We start from the raw sequence: 17,009 nt of genomic DNA on the forward strand, positions 1-17,009 counted from the left end.
TCTCTGAAACAAACTGTATAGCTGGTTAATCAAAGAGTGTGCTCAGTCATCTCCAACTCTTGCGACCCCATGAACTGGAGACTGCTAGACTCTTCTGTCCATGGAATTTTTCAGGCAAGAATACTGGAGCAGGTTGCCACTTCCTACTCCAGGGGATCTTCCCGACCCAAGGAGCGAACTCACATTTCTTGTGTCTCCTTTATTAGCAGGAGGATTCTTTACCACTCGGCCACCTGGGAAACCCCAAAAGTTGTGGCACATGGGCTTAGCTGCTCTGAGGTATGTGAGATCTTCCTAGATTTGGGATCAAATCTGTATCCCCTGCATTGACAGGCAGATTCTTAACCACTGAGCTACCAGGGAAGCCCCCAACCAAGCAGGAGGTGTAGGAAAACCTTCTCCTTATAGAAACACCCCAGTTAACAAATGAAGAAAAGAGTCAGAATATCACTGCTGTGCAATCCCTGATGATTCCTGGATCCTGACATCCATCATCAAAGACTATTATCGAGACAGAGAGAGAAAGGGAACCAGACATTACATACCCTCCTTTGGAAAAATAAAACATTACTTACAAAAGAGATGTGGAGAAATATGCATCTGATGAATCTATATCCAACTATCAACTTAGCGAAAACAGGTAAAAGAGAAGAGCACATTATTGAGACCCTGTGGACATTATCAGTACAGTTCAGACTCAGAGAAACTTCACAGGACAAATAGCCTGGTCTCTTTAATAGATAAATGAAGAAAAAAAGAAAAGAGAGAGATGTGCGCTACAAAGACTTAAGAGTCATAACAACTAATCACCACAAATGTATTTTATTTGAATCCAGATGAAAACGAACGAGCAAGAGAAAACAAATGACATCTGCAAGACAATTAGAAATTGAGCACTGAGTAGATATTTAGTAATATTAAGATGCTATTGTTTTTGAGATGGCATGATTGTATTCATAAAAGAAGTCTTATTTTAAAAAATTCAGAAATATTTACAGGTAAAATTATATGATGTCTTAGATTTACTTCAAAATAGTGTAAGAGAAGAGACAGAAATAAGACTGCACATAAACTGATAATAGGTTAAGTGTCACCTGCCAATGCAGGAGACATAAGAGACACTGGTTCGATTCCTGGGTCGGGAAGAGCCCCTGGAGAAGGGCACGGCAACCCATTCCAGTATTCTTGCCTGGAGAAGCCCATGGGCAGAGGAGCCTGGAGGGCTACAGTCCATATGGTCTCAGAGTAGGACACGACTGAAGCGACTCTCCACGCATGCATGCATGAGGCTAGGTGATAGTGAATGAGAGTTCAATGTGCTATCAGTTTCTCCAGTGAACTTTTCCCATAACAAATATTTATTTTGAAAACACACTTTACTGATGCCCCAAAGTCACAACTCCTAGGTAAATTCTCTAATGCACTTTGCAATATCACCCCTGCCTGCCTCTCCAGGACCGTCTGCATCACTTTCGCTTTTCACCTATTTTTAAGCTACATAAAACTGATTGTAGTCTGCACAGAAGACTGCGATCTCCCAGACTAACAAGCATCTATACATTTCCCTTTGTCAAGAATGCCAAGCCCCATTCTTCTTCTCCTGGCAAAATTCATTCATCCTGTCACATTTCTTATTGCCAATTACAAGTCTCAGGTTCTCTGCTGTGGATCAGTGATACACTAGACTGATGGATACCAGCCACCTGCCATTCCCACCCGACAGATGCTCCACCCCTTCCCTGCCCTCTTCCCTGCCCTGTGAAACTGACCCAGTTAGACTGTTTAACTGCCGGAGAGCAAGAACTGTACTGATGTCTCCGGCTCTCTCCCTGCCAGGCTGGCACAGGATGACTGCTTTCACTTAAACACTACTCCTACCAGGTGGTCCTTCCTAAGTCATTCTTTTCCTGGTACAGCTGATTGCTTCCTTGCCTTTGCATCTTCAGCTCAGGAATACCCCACCATCCATTGTCACTTCTCATAAACCTAGTGCATTATTTGTAAAGAGTCCATCCATTAAATTCTTCTCTAATTACCAGTTTCACTCTGCCTTCTCCTTCTTGTTCAGACTTTAACTATATAACTCTAAGCAGAAACAACCCAAACCAAAGAAAGACTTCGAAAAAGAACCTAACACAGATATAGACTGAAAAGTTATATAAGATGAAGAGGTAAAGAACATTTGAGATAGGCAGCATATGCAATGGTCCTGTGGTACAAAGAAGCAAAGGACATCCAGTGCTATAGTTGACCTGAAAGGCAACAAGCTAAAAGCACAGAGGGCAGTGGTAAAGGATGGAGATTTGGAAAGAAACTCAATTTTGCAGTAAAGATTTAGTTTGTGATCTTGAGAGTAATGGGAAAGTGTCTCATATTATCCCTGCCCTCGCAGGCCTAGGTAAGGGATCATCTTCTTTTAGCCATTCCTTGACAGCCTTCTACAGCTCAGCCAGAACTAGGAAACTCTCATGGCAAAAATTCAATACATGTTCACCAGATTAGTGAATAAATGAATGAGCAAAATAACACATGACCAGGTTTGCGACTTTCTCAGGCACCTCCAAACATTCTTCCTTGCACATACCCTACCTGGACTTATTCCTATTTGTTCTTGGCTGAGTCTTTATCTATAAATAACATAAAGACTTTTGGAGAGAAAGAGTTATATATGAGCTATGTACAATCTTGAAAATTAGATCATTCCCAGACCAATCTTTTATACTTAATGACCATTTCACTCTAGACACATCAAATGTAATGAGCAACATCACCATCTCAGGAGATGGACATTCTTTTCATAATCACAAGAGTTTATTCTGTTAAATCTCACCAATTCAAGGTGATGGAGGAAAAGTCCATGAGATGGATGAAATCCATGAGACGGATGAAAGACAGAGTTGTTTTAGGTTGTTTAGAACAAGAAATACAACCTTCTAGCCTTGAGATATAACAGCACAAACTAAGTGCTAGTCAAGTACAAGAAGAAGCTTTATTTTCATTTGCTTTACAAACTGATAGTATGGCTGATCTATATCTGATAAAATGATAAGCAAAACTTTTAATTAGTTTCTTTATCATTCAATGATAAGTTAAAACATAAGGTTAAAACCTGCTTGTTGATTGACCTTATACTATACACTTACTTGTCTAATGCCAGGAACCAAAACTAAAATGCAAGGTGATCTCAATACTGGCAAGTGAATATTCATTAATGTCATAAGAAGTCTTTCTATATTCAGATATTCTGCGATAATGGGGATGCCCATCTTATGCTTAAGTGGGCAAAATGGAGATGAATGCAAATGACCATGTTCTTTTTTATCTAAACTTGAGTCCTCCATGAACCAGCAAAGTATCAAATGGCAAGGTTTCTACATCAATGTTGGGATATGTTTGTGGCATAATGCTATGTAATTAACAGAAAAACTTTGGATTTCATTCTGATAGAAAATATCAGGAAAAGTAACAAATAATATTCATTTACCTTTGAAGTTCAAAAAAATATGCATCAACCTTTTTTAGTGACACAAAGAATGACTTTGTTTTTGGCTTCCCCTAGGAACTCTACATTGCATACAGTTCATAAGTTGATAAGCCAGGAGACAACATTATACCAAAATCTTGTAAAATGAATAAACTTTCACTGTGACTAAAACACATTTTGCTTCAATAAAACAGATGTATTGCTCACCAAAGACGCCATGGTGAATCCAATGACTTCAATGTAACCATCATCATGACGCTGAGGTTCAAAGTCATGGTGATCTCCTGGGTTCCCCCAGGGCATTGTGCCAGCACAATATCTGCAAGAGAAGAGTAAAATCAGGATTAGACTTTGTGCCAGTCCTCTCGTGATCATCATCAGGTACTAATTTATAGTTCGATTTGATGTTGATTTCACAAAAGAACAGCTTTCTACTCTTGGTTCATGTCTCCCAACAGAAAATGGGCTTATCCCCTACTCCTCCAAGTATCAATTTATGATAATGGGTCAAAATTCGACAACAAAAGCATTCTATGGTGTCCAACTTTCTACTAATTCATTATTTATCAACTTTTTTTTTTTAATTTGTATTGGAGTATAGTTGATTTACAATGTTGTGTTACTTTCTACTGTACAGAAAGAGAATCAGCGATAGTATACATCCATCCCCTCTTTTTTTCCCTTGGACTTCAAAGAGATCAAACCAGTCAATCCTAGAGAAAATCAATCCTGAATACTCATCAAAAGGACTGACACTGAAGCACCAATACTTTGACCACCTGATGGGAAAAGTCGACTCATTAGAAAAGACCCTGATGCTGGGAAAGATGGAAGGCAGGAGGAGAAGGGGGTGACAGAAGATGGGATGGCTGGATGGCATCACTGACTCGATGGACTTGAGTTTGAGCAAGCTCTGGGAGATGGTGAAGGACAGGGAAGCCTGGCGTGCTGCAGTCCATGGGGTCACAAAGAGTCAGACATGACTGAGGGATGAACAACAGCGGCAATCCCCTCTTTTTAGACTTTCTTCCCATTAAGGTCACCCCAGAGCTTTCAGTAGAGCCCCCTGTGGTATACAGGAGGTTCTCATTAGTTACCTGTTTTATACATAGTGTCAGTAGTGTGTGTGTCTTACTCTATAATTCACATAGGCCTACTTTCCATGACATTCCATGAGTTAGCAATAGGTGGTTCCAGAATTTGGTCTTGGAGGAAGACATATACATGCCAGTAAGAGAGGAAAAGAGAATCGAGGTGGGTAAGAATCAGTAGTAAATACATAATTAAGACAATGAGTACCCCAGGATGGGGGAACAGCAACTGAAGACAGAGGGGTGAAAAAGGGATGAGACAAAGATGTGAGATCAGAAAGGGAAAGGGAAGTCAGGGAAACTGAAAAATAATAAACTAAGTCCAGAGGGGAGATGGGAAGGAGCAAGAAGAAGAACGAGGAGAAGAAAAGAAAATTAAAGCAAGCTAACAATGTTTCCTGAGAGTCTAGGCCCCCTACTTCAACGACTAAGATGAAAATACTTCTGGAATAGGTTGTAAGGGGCTAAACCGAGCACGGCCAAAAGTCATCAGGAGACTACGCTTCCCCAGACATAGATTTACATACACTTCTCATTTCAACCAAATTCAGTCTAAATAGAACTTACTTGTGGATTTTTGTGTCTGAGTTGTCTGGTTTGCAAACAAGAGTCAGAGATCCATCCCTTTCAAAATCTTGGCTTTGGAGCCTAGAAGCTAAATTTAAGCCCACTGAGAAATGTGCTTATTTTGAGACTAGTTAATCTTAAATACCCCTTTCTCCTGAGGTATATAATAGCACCAAAGAAAGTTGATATTCTGGCTAGAAAATGCTGCTCTAATTGATCCTATTTTTTTCAAAGCAATCATCTGGCAACGATTTTGAATGAATTCCATGCTGAAATCAGGCTGGAAGGTTTCCTAATAGCTTTTGGGAAACTAAGAACACGTATTTATTCAAGTCCATCATTCCTGGGGAGGGTGACAGGGTGGGAGGGGTCAGTAATTGAGAATTACATTAAAATGTCTCAGTCCAGAGGGCTGACTATGCTTCTTAAGGATGGGTAGGTACACATCATGCGTGCTATACCACATACATGAAAAAATACCACCGAGAACATTAAACAAAGCAAGCAGGAGAAAAAATTATCAGGCCTGGAGACTCTAAATAAGTCATTAAAGTAACTATTTTTCATCGCTTGTACCTGGAAATTTTCCATCATGAAAGCAGAGAACCTTAGGTCAAACAGAGTTCACATCAAACCAAGGAAAACAATAAGAACAGGGCTTACCTGGGTATATTTAAAAATACTATACACTGGAACTTCAGTTCCTGGATCTTTGGGGTAAGATCAGTCCCATCACACTGCAACAATCAAAGCAGAAAAGGCAAGGGTTTTGAAGCAGGTGCAAGTCTACAAGACAACTTAGCTGACAAGGGCAGGTACCAAAGTCTAACCCTTGTCCTTGTCTCCGCTGACATGGATGGCCATTACTACGACTGAAAATTTATTCTAACTTCCCCAGCTCCAGAGTTCCGGGCTTGGTTTTGCTTTGACTTCATGTAAAAGCAAAGCTGCATTTGACCAAAATGTTTTTCTCTGGTCTCACAATCCAAGGAACTCTCATTATTCTTAACCTTGGACTGTGATTAGATACTTCGGCTTGTAGTATCAACATTAAAAGATTTAGGTAGGTAGGTAGGTTTAGTCGCTAAGTTGTGTCTGAATCTTGCAACCCCACGGACTGTAGCTCACTAGGCTCCTCTCTCCATGGGATTTCCCAGGCAAGAATACTGAAATGGGTTGCCATTTTCTTCTCCAGGAGATCTTCCCGATCCAGGGATTGAACCCGGGTCTCCTGCATTGCAGGCAGACTCTTTACCAACTGAGCCACCAGGGATTGCAAGATATTGAATATAGTTCCCTGTGTAAATCCTTAAAAGATTTATGAACACTTAGAAGAATAAAAGGACAAAGCCTCAAGATGAGGCAGTAGTAATCTCTACCACCATCATCTGATTCAAAAATAGTCATGCATATGACCATTTATTTTCCTTGCTTGTTGAGATAATTTGTCTTTTGAAAATGTTCAATGTAATATTTTGAAAGCAGTTTGAAAGGAATATATCCTGCATGTTTTTTTCCCCCGTAACTATTTATTATAAATTAGCATTATCTCCATTAGTGATTTGCTTTTATCAGTGTAATCTGTTATAGACTGCGACTGGTCTTCTGAGATGAACCACTTCATTGGTTCTGGATGTGACTTTGGGTTTCAAGGGCCTCAGGCTGGGTTGGCCTCAATACCTTTGGTTTCCCTGACCTGCCTGGGGCTTCACTGGTGGCTCAGATGGTAAAGAATCTGCCTGCAATGCAGGAGACCCGGGTTCCATCCCTGGATCGGGAAGATCCTCTGGAGAAGGGAATGGCTACCCACTCCAGTATTCTTGCCTGGAGAATTCCATGGACAGAGCCGCCTGGCGGGCTACAGTCCACGGGTCGTAGAGTCAGACACAACTGAGCGACCAGCACTTTCACTTTGCCTGACTGGTTAGTGCTTTCCTCAAGAGCATCCTCTGACTGATCAAGGAAGAGGCTTTTCATTTCCCTTGCTCATTTCCCACTGGGGACGAACGCCAAGAGAGGAGCACTCTGGTCAGGACTCTAGGCCTCTTGATGTCAAAGGTATAAAGCCTGCTGTTTATCTGCTCTCCTCACACCCTCATCACAGAATGTACCCCACCCCCACCCCCCGTCTTCTCTTTGAGAGACAGGGTTAAAGCATTCCCAAGATCCTTGCAAATCTCTGACATTTTCTTCATAGGGACTTGCAATCCAGGTTACGATGGCTCTGCTAGCCATCAAGGTTGTCTCATTCTCCTCCTCCCAGCTGATCTTAATGCAGCCTAGTTTTCATGAGCATTCTCTGAAACTGTTGCTGGGAAATCTTATAATCCTAAATAAGCAAAGTATTCTCAAATGTTATTTAGATAGGAATGAAGTTCTAGACATTGATCGAAGGTGTTTTCACAACACTTTCAAAATCTTAAACACACATAAGGTCTCGCAGTTTAAGGACTTGAGTTGATAGATGGCTCTACCAGTGAAGAAAAAATGTAGACGTCTTAAAGGATCAAAACTGAGTGTTGTAAGCAACTAAAACTTTCAAAAAAAAAAAAAAAAAAAACAACATGTGATACCTTAATAGTATGCAAAGCAACACTGTTGCATTACAGCAAAAAACCTATACTTGTATATTACTTTATTTAGAACAGAATTAATTTTTTTTTAATTTTCTACTTTTTCCTCCTGAAACAAACATAGTGATTCTGGGAACTCAGCAAATTCTATGAGGATGGGCACCTTACAATATTTTACAAAATTTTCCTATATATTATTGCATTTAAACTTCACAACTCTTTAGGACCACAGTTTTCAACTTTCTCCCTACTTCAAACACACAAAGGAAAATATCTGCATACAAAAAAATCTTCCTGTGTATAAGCTCACATGTGGATGAATCGAAACAAGAAGAACACACGTGAACTAGAACAAAATAAGGCTATATGTAGGTTTTTGTTACTATCCTCTGGGTGTGTATATGTGTGTGTCTGTATATAGTATTTGTGCACATATTTTATATTTCTGTGAGATTAGATGATTAACTATTAAATCAGAAACACTGACTTCACCCCAGGGCAAAGATAAGACAGTCTGCTGTTATGTGTACATCTAATTGCTCTGACTTCCCATCTTTTTGGTCTCACACTCAGCGACATAATTGTAGAAACACACTTGTGTATTTCTGTGTCATAGCACAATGGTAATTGTTGCTTCAAATGCATGTGCTTTTAGTCATATAGGCAGACCTCATAAAGACAGACCTAGGACTGAATCCCAATTGTTGAGACTTCATTTCTACTGTTTTGTGTTGTTTTTTTCCTCTCTTCATAAATAAAAGATGATTACACAGACCAATCCACTGGCAATATTACACCTACTGGCTGATATCTAATCTTTGCTAGGTTTCTGGCTGCCACTTTGGCATCTCTGCAGGCTTTTTTAAATCCCTGCTCTACGGCCACCCATGCCTGAGACATTTCTCAACAGGAGGCCTGCCAGATGGGGGAGAAAAGCTCTCCCGTGGTGTGGAGACACTGGGACTTTAATTTCCACCCAGCTGAGTGAGACAGTGGACACCATTCAATAGAGCCACTGCCCTCCACTCACTGGCTCTCCAGGTAGGTGCTACAATGTTCCCAATAATGCAAAAAATACTGGGAGAAGAAGGAAAGCTTATATTTGGCTGCTTGCAGGCCGCCATAGAAGAAACAGAAGTCTCGGGCAAGGTTTCTGCTACTTAAATAACCATCATTTTATCAAAATTAAGATCTTCACAGTTTAATGAACTATGTCTCTTTCTCCTATCTAGATTTAAAAAGGCAACATTCCAGTTTTCAAGAGTCGCTAGGACTAAAGGATACTAGTTTTTCATTAGTATTTTATGAGAACTGAAATATCTGAAAGTGATGTCAAAGGCTATTAGTGGTAATGTCTTTGTTTCCAACGATTTAGGAGATTTGTGTCTCTTATATGGTTTATTGGTGTCAAGAAAATTGAATATTTATCTTAGGCTCCTCTGTATTCCTCTATAAATCCATTAGTTTAAGGTAATATTTTTTCTCTCTTTGCATATATACCTTTTATCCTACCCTCTTCTGTCACAAATGCCATTCTTTATCTATCCCACAATAAATCCAAGCATTGCTGTATCCCCCTTTCTTTTTCCTCATCTGTATATTTTTCTCTTTCATGTTTCACTTTACTTACACAGATATGTGCAACAAAGTCACGTTCATTCCCTCTTTCAACTTGTTTACTTCAAGGAAACACTTAATCTTTCTTAATAATTATGATATGCTATTTTTAAATATATCTCTTAGAGAAAAGATGATTTCCCATCTTCCTTGCCTCCAAGATGAGTATCCCCCAAACTTGGGATAGAGACTCAGAAAGAAAACAGCAGCCAAAAAAACTAAGTGGTGAGGTACTTGACCAGGCTAGAGAGTAAAGGACCACAAAATAATAAAATCAAAGTATTTTTCTAAAATGAAGACTCTTCAGATAGCCTGGGAATAAAACTAGTTGTTTGGTGAACATCTATTTCTACTTCAAGACCCAGCTCAACATCCTTGCTTTGATGACATCCCTGACTACACTTGGGGCAGTTTGCATTTCTCCTTTTGTGCCACCAGCATATGACACAAATAGTCAAATAGCAACATTTATTCTATTGTTCTGCCATGAGTTGGGCACCCTTCAGCATGACCAAACCGTGAATTTTTTCAGGAGCAAAATCCATCCATCTTATTTAACTTCATCCTCTGTTCAGTGCCCAACACATAACTGAATGCTCCTAAATGTTGGCTGAACACACCACACTCAATTCAGTTCAAGTTCTATGCAGCCCACTGATTAAGTACATAAACTGGTATTTAGGGTTTATGTTAGGGACAAGATATTTACATTCAAAGGGAAATGAGTCAACACATGCAATACTTACGACAACTTTAACATGTTTGGATAAATCTCTAGAGCTTCTCTGTAGGAAATCAGAAAAAGCTGCCTATACCACAAGGAAAGAAAGAAAAAAAAAAAATGCTTCATTACACAGTTATGCCAAAGCCCTGCTTCTGTGTGATAGACAGGTCCTCGGAATTCTGAGTTATGCAAAAATACAAAATATAAAACAAATTCTCCAGAGTAATGTAGTGCAGAGGCTGTCAAGTTGAAAGCTTTCTCTTTGTTTTCAAAATGTAACTTATAATAAAATTTAAGATTGCAGTAGGAGAGAGAAAATGTAGGTAATTTCAAGGGTCAGTTTGGAGATCTGATGGCCTTTCCTGACCTTCCTCTTTATCCAGTAGATGCTGCTAAAATCTTTAAGCCACTGAGACTGTCTTGTTTCACCTCTTTTTTACTTCAATTCCCTCTACCCAGTGCTATAAACTTAAGCCACACTTTAAAAATCCGTATTCTGGATGCCCTCTTTTTTTTTTTTTCTTTCTTTCTAGCCATTCACACTCAGGGATGTCCCTGAGAAAAAGTAGTAAAAAGAAGAGTGCCCCTTTATCTCATATATGCTTCCATGAAAAACTCCCCATGGTCTCTCAATTTTGCATCCAAATGTCAATGCATAGGATACATACCCTTGTGAAAACTACATTCTTACCCAAGACTTGCCATACATCTCTCTGTCTACCTATATTTTCCAGTTCTCCAGCCTGACTTTGATGTTTGTTTCTCACACCACTTCTTGAATATCATTCTCACTCAGTGTCAGGACTTTAAAGTCCAAAGATAATGAACTCTCTGCCAGCCAACTTAAGAAACATACCCTTACTTTTATTCTTCAGCCAACACATTAAGCATTAACTATATATACACATAGGACTTCCCGGGTGGTGCAATAGTAGAAAATCTGCCTGCAATGCAGGAGACCTGGGTTTGATCCCTGGGTTGGGAAGATCCCCTGGAGAAGGAAATGGCAACCTATTCCAGTATTCTTGCCTGGAGAATCCCAAGGGCAGGGGAGCCTGGCAGGCTACAGTACATGGGGTTGCAAAGGGTTGGATGTGACTGAGCACACACACACACACATAAACACACATGTAAACATCTGTGATGTGTATGTAATTATTAGCATAGTATATTAGCATCTTTATTACTATCAGTAAATTAGTATAAATCACATGTAATCATTGAAAATGAAGTGTAAAAAATGAAATGTATACTTACCCCTGCATAGAACATTTTATTTCGAAAACGACTGTTGAATTTCTCTGGATTCGCTTCTGTGAAAGGGAAAAGGTGGTTTTGTTATACAGACTTCATTAGAAGTAGTGAGTTAGACAAGTACCCCTACATTCTCTCCATCCCTCCCCATCCCAAGGAACCAACAGTTCCATTATCATGTTTCCCTCAGTTATAGGCAGTTGGCACAATAGCCCAGGGATACAAAATGTAGCCCCAAACTGTCATCAGTGGCAGTATCAACTGAGACATGCAAATTATTAGGCTCCACCCTAATCCTACTGAGTTAGAATATCTGGGGGCTGGGGTCTAGGAATCTGGTTTAACAAGTTCTCCAGGTGATTCCCATGCACATTAAAGGCTGAGGCACTCTGGACTCTATTCAAAACAGAGAGTTGGTTGGGATACAGGGCAGTGGTGACAGAAGAAAGAGGGAAGGGAGAGGGGAAGAGGGTCTGTTGTCTGCTTTGACCTCCATGGAGCACAGCTTCCATAAACTATGTATGCAGTTCAAATTTAATATAGGGAATTTGGATAAAAATCAATGAAGAATTTGCTGTCACATTTTGCAAAAACTCCTAACTACCATCTATACTCTTGTTTGTGACAGGCCTCAAAAAACCATTTGATTTAGTGAAGATATGTAAATATTATATTTTACATATATAAATATTTATCTATGGGGCTTCCAGATGGCTCAGTGGTAAAGAATCTTCTTGCCAATGTAGGAGACACAGTTTGATCTCGAGGTTGGGAAGATCCCCTGGAGAAGGAAATGACAACCCACTCCAGTATTCTTGCCTGGGAAATCCCTCCTCCCAGAGGAGCCTGGGAGGCTACAGTCCATGCAGTTGTAAAGAGTCAGACACAAGTGAGCACGCACATATAGACAGATACAGATATATACAGATGACCTGCAGAATGGACTCAGGGCAAAAGACAGCAAAGGCTCTGACTAAGAATGGTTTAATTTTGTGTTTGTTGCTGGATGTTATATAGGTTGAAGACCATAAATAGATTAAACAAGAATCTTCATCAGAGAATGTTCACATGAATCCAAGGGATGATAAAATCCCCAAATGAAATACTATTTCCTTACATTCTTTCTGATAAAATTCCAAGACATTCCAAAGGAACCCACTGTCAACGTTCGTCTTCTAGTTTGTTCATTCATTATCCTTTCTTAGGAACAGGTCTTTCTCCAAGTCATTTCTCATCAGACAGCTGGCTGACTGGCTGAAAGTGTCCAAATCCTAACTCTATATTTGAATGGCAAGCATGATACCAAATGGCAAACGTCATAGAAACTAAAATTTTACCTACAACAGTCTACCTTCTGGCCCCTATAATTCACATCCTTCACATGTGAAAAACACATTCACTTCCTCCCAAGTCCCAAAAGGTCTCATTCCCATTACAGCATCAACTCAAAATCCAAAGACCTCATCTAAATCTCATTACTTCAAACTTGCCAAATCTCATCATCTAAATCATCTAAATGATTTGGCTCTGAATGTAATCCATTTATAATGATGATGAAACCCTGGGTATAATTCATTCCATTATTTTAACATATTAATCCCATCTTTGTGTATAACACAATAACATATGTGCCATTAGAATGGAATCCAAAACCCTACTTTTATCTGTAATTGGTCTTGCCTATTAGGGAGATATTAGCAAATATAAGTTTAACACTATGTTTATAAAAGCCAATAAGCAATTTGAACGCCATATAACTCGTTTGTGCGTGCTAAGTCGCTTCAGTCATGTCCAACTCTTTGTGACCCCGTGGACTGTAGCCCATCAGGCTCTTCTGTCCATAGGATTCTCCAGGCAAGAATACTGGAGTGGATTGCCATGCCCTCCTCCAGGGAATCTCCTCAACCCAGGGATTGAACCCATGTCTCTTACCTCTCCTGCATTACCACGCAGGTTCTTTACTACTAATGCCACCTAGGAAGCCCATATAACTCATACATCTTCCAAATTATCTGCATTAGATATTAAGCCAATCTTAAGACATCAATTATGTATACATAAATGACTTCAATATCTATGCCTACAGTGACAGTGTCACCTTCAATTAAAATTGTATGTGTTATAAAAATCTTTTCTTTAAAAGTCACTGCACCTTAAGGACAAATATTTTTACCAGCATTATCTTCATTTTTCCAACACCATGGCAAAAATCTTTCACTCTGTATTAACCAGTCATCTAACCAATCTTTATCATAAGCTCCTTTGTCCCTCTGTACTTTTCTTTCCTGTCTGAAATGCCCTTACCCATTTTACTTCTTGTCTATATCACATTCCTTCTTCATTTACCACCATATTCCCTCCTACCCTTTCTGGAAACTTTCCCCTGATACTCTTCTTCTGTCAACAATCCCCACCAAACTCCCATATTATTCACTACCTATACATTTTCCTCTTACTATATACTCCCTCTACTTTTATCTTTTATATATGAGTCTATTCTCCAATTTAACATTCCATTCCTATAGCAGATATTTGAGACAGCCACTGGACTTAGCACAGAAGATAAAAATAAGAGTCTTTTGCCCTTGTGTTGTAAGAGGGGAAGACAGATCTGAAAATGAAAAATGTCATTTTGTAAACGCCATAAAAAGATGTCTATATAAGACGACTCCACGGACTGTAGCCCACCAGGCTCCTCTGTCCATGGAATTTTCCAGGCAAGAATACTGGAGTGGGTTACCATTTCCTTCTCCATGTAAGACAAAGTGGGGGTGGCGGGGCAGGATGGGGCGGGTGGCTTCCACACATAGAGCAAATGATCAAAACAGTGTTCCAGAGGCAAGTACACTTGGGCCTAGAATGATGAGTAGATGTCACGCTGAGGTTCAAGATGCAAAAGAAGGTTACAGATAGAGAACCTTGAACAGGGTTTCTCAAAGGTCAACTGTGCTTGAGTCTTACTACCTGGGCAAGAGACTGGCAGTGTGTCCTTTGCAGTGATGGTGATGGTGAAATTTAGCAGTCCACTGAAAATAACACCTTTTCAAAGAAATCTGTCAGTTCACCATATGAATCATGAAACATTCATAATCCTTGAAACATGCTGATCTGCATGCCTCTTTATATTCAGAGAAAATAGCAAATCCTAAATCAAATTTAAATACTGCCTCTTCAGGAGTCATAATTATATTTCCTTGACCTTGTAGTGTAAGGTTCAAATCCTCTGAATAATAAGCAATTTCAATGAGGGTATGACTCGAGTGCCCAATCTCAGACTAAAAGTTTGATGTGTTTAATATCCTTCATGTCCCCCAAAGATGACTATCTAATTCACATAGCTGGCAAAGTGAGACCTAGCTTTGCTACCTGATAACCATAATCATTGTTACCATGACTATATAATAGTGGACTAGAGTATTCTCAATGTACTTCCTCAAGTACTGTCATAATGCAATAGTGTAAAGTACTGGGCAAGATTCCAACTGACAATTAAATGACCAATCCTATCAAATCTCTGAATCTTGTTCCAAATGATTACATGTTCTGTTACACAACAGTTCAGCCAGACATGGCTTAGCCACTTTGAGAAGAAGAAAACAGCATCCATTTTCCTATCAAACAAAGTATACCTTCTTATTTTAAAAATCACTTTTTAAAATTTATATTTTGGCTGCACCACACCACATGTTGGATCTGACTTCCTTGACCAGGGATCAAACCCACATCTTCTGCATTGGAAGCATGGAGTCAACCACTGGCCCAGCAGGGAAGTCCAATATACTTTCTTTCTGATCGAATTATTCAAATGTTTGCATTATTTACATACAAAGTCAATCAAAATGTTCAGCCTTTCTTTACTCCTTATTTGCTTTTCTACTGGTAATTCTAAAAGCATTTACACAGAAAACACCAATAATAAACTCTCTCAAAATGAATGTCATTTTAATTGTCCCTTCTAAAAGAAATACAATAACTAATAAAAGTCTGCAACTGTCCCATGTCAATTTGATGGGCTATTTCATATCTATGCCAAAAACTGTTTCTGCAATTGAATTTTTTAGGATTCTGCTTTAGTGAGATTTATATTTATTACCCAGTCCATGTAAATGGATTGGCATAATTCCCAATATATTGTATGTTTTGACCAATATCTAGTAGGTTATTCTATGCAAGGTTATTTTTTTTGGAATGGCTCTCGTGAGGCTTTGAATCACTCTGCAAGTATTGGATGCAAATGATACAAGCTTTGTCATGAAGTCACAGTCCCTGAGCAGCTGCGTTGGAGAACAGTTTGGAGTCTCAACTGTGGTTTGCATGGCTTCCAGCCACTATCTATCAACAAAAATAAGTACATATGACCCTAATGAAAATGCAGCCTCACTTTCTTCCTCCTCTTCCTGCAGTGGAGCTTGAGATTTCTTGACTATCCAGGTAAAAACATGTGGAAAACCCAAATAAACAGAAAACAGCAAAAAAAAGGAAAAAAATTAGCCTGATGGGCTTCCCTGGTGATTCATTGGTAAAGAATCCACCTGCCAATGCAGGAGACACCGGTTCGATTCCTGATCCAGGAAGATCCCACATGTCACAGCAACTGAGCCCGTGCACCGCAACTATTGACCTTGTTCTCTAGAGCCTAGGAGCTGTCCTACTGAGCCCAAGTGCCACAGCTATTGAAGGCCACATACCCTAGAGCCCGTGCTAGGCAACAAGAGCAGCCACCGCAATGAGAACCCCCTCACACCGCAACTAGACAGTAGCCCTGGCTCACCATAACTAGAGAAAAGCCTGTGGAGCAACGGAGATCCAGCATAGCCAAAAAAAATTATATTAAAAAACCAGCTTGAGTAAGTATACCTTTCATCATTAATAATGATTTCTTTTTTACTTAATGCAAAAAAGATAGACTAACAGATACTAAAAAGTCCACACCTCTGGTATAGACACATTAGCCAATCTGTTTCAACATTTCGTGTATATTTATTGTGTACTGTCTCTAGATCCTCTCCATGAATATGGTATTCATTACTCTCAGTCAGCATCAATCCTCCCTTACCAGTTCTTCAGTCACTGTTTTTCCTCTTTTTTAATCACTTCTGGGTCGTTCACTGACTTTGGTTTCTAGTCAAACCTAAAGATTAGCAGTCTTGAGTCCTGGAGCACACAGCTGGTCCTGAGCTTTCCTGTCTCTGAGACCCTAAACAACGAGGTCTCAGGGTAACATCTGTAATAAGTTCCTATCTTACTGAGCTCCCAGGTTCACCATGGAAGTTCAAATGGAAAAACAGCAGTAGGGCACACTGTGGACACTTAAGTGATATGCAAACAAAAGGGAACATGCAAAACACCTGCTGGAAACTTCCTCCCTGGGAGATGGAAATGGGACGTTGTCCTCACCTCTGGATTCATGGAACTCCAATGTGACGTGCGCATCGAATCCAAGGCTGAAGTAGTTATTGAAAACATTCAGAGGGAGCTGCAATGATGAACAAAGGCAGAGGTAAAGTTGAAAGCCAGATACCTGTCTGTGAGGCAAGTCCCCGGGAGAAAAACCAGTCACAACCCAACGTAGGGGTGTCTACATAGAAGGAACAAGGGATTTTTTAATTAATTCTTTAGTGAAAGCTCAACTCATAGGATACTCTCAAGAATTTTAAATAGTTTAGGAAACAAGAGACACAACACAAATTATTAAATGA

The 17,009-nt window shown here is 39.6% G+C and overlaps 1 protein-coding gene across 1 annotated transcript in view; it reads right to left on the bottom strand.

Moving 5' to 3' along the window:
- The window catches only part of DGKI (diacylglycerol kinase iota), a 492,712-nt gene that overhangs the window by 191,181 nt on the left and 284,522 nt on the right, over window positions 1–17,009 (bottom strand). Inside the window, exons 15-19 of the mRNA XM_061165882.1 lie at window positions 16,708–16,786; window positions 11,314–11,369; window positions 10,079–10,141; window positions 5,806–5,879; window positions 3,692–3,803 (exon numbers count right to left, since the gene is read on the bottom strand). Coding sequence (XP_061021865.1) covers window positions 3,692–3,803; window positions 5,806–5,879; window positions 10,079–10,141; window positions 11,314–11,369; window positions 16,708–16,786 — 384 coding nt within the window. The remainder of the gene's footprint in view (window positions 1–3,691; window positions 3,804–5,805; window positions 5,880–10,078; window positions 10,142–11,313; window positions 11,370–16,707; window positions 16,787–17,009) is intronic.

This window comes from Dama dama, chromosome 18 (genome assembly GCF_033118175.1).
Source record: "Dama dama isolate Ldn47 chromosome 18, ASM3311817v1, whole genome shotgun sequence".
Taxonomy (NCBI): domain Eukaryota; kingdom Metazoa; phylum Chordata; class Mammalia; order Artiodactyla; family Cervidae; genus Dama; species Dama dama.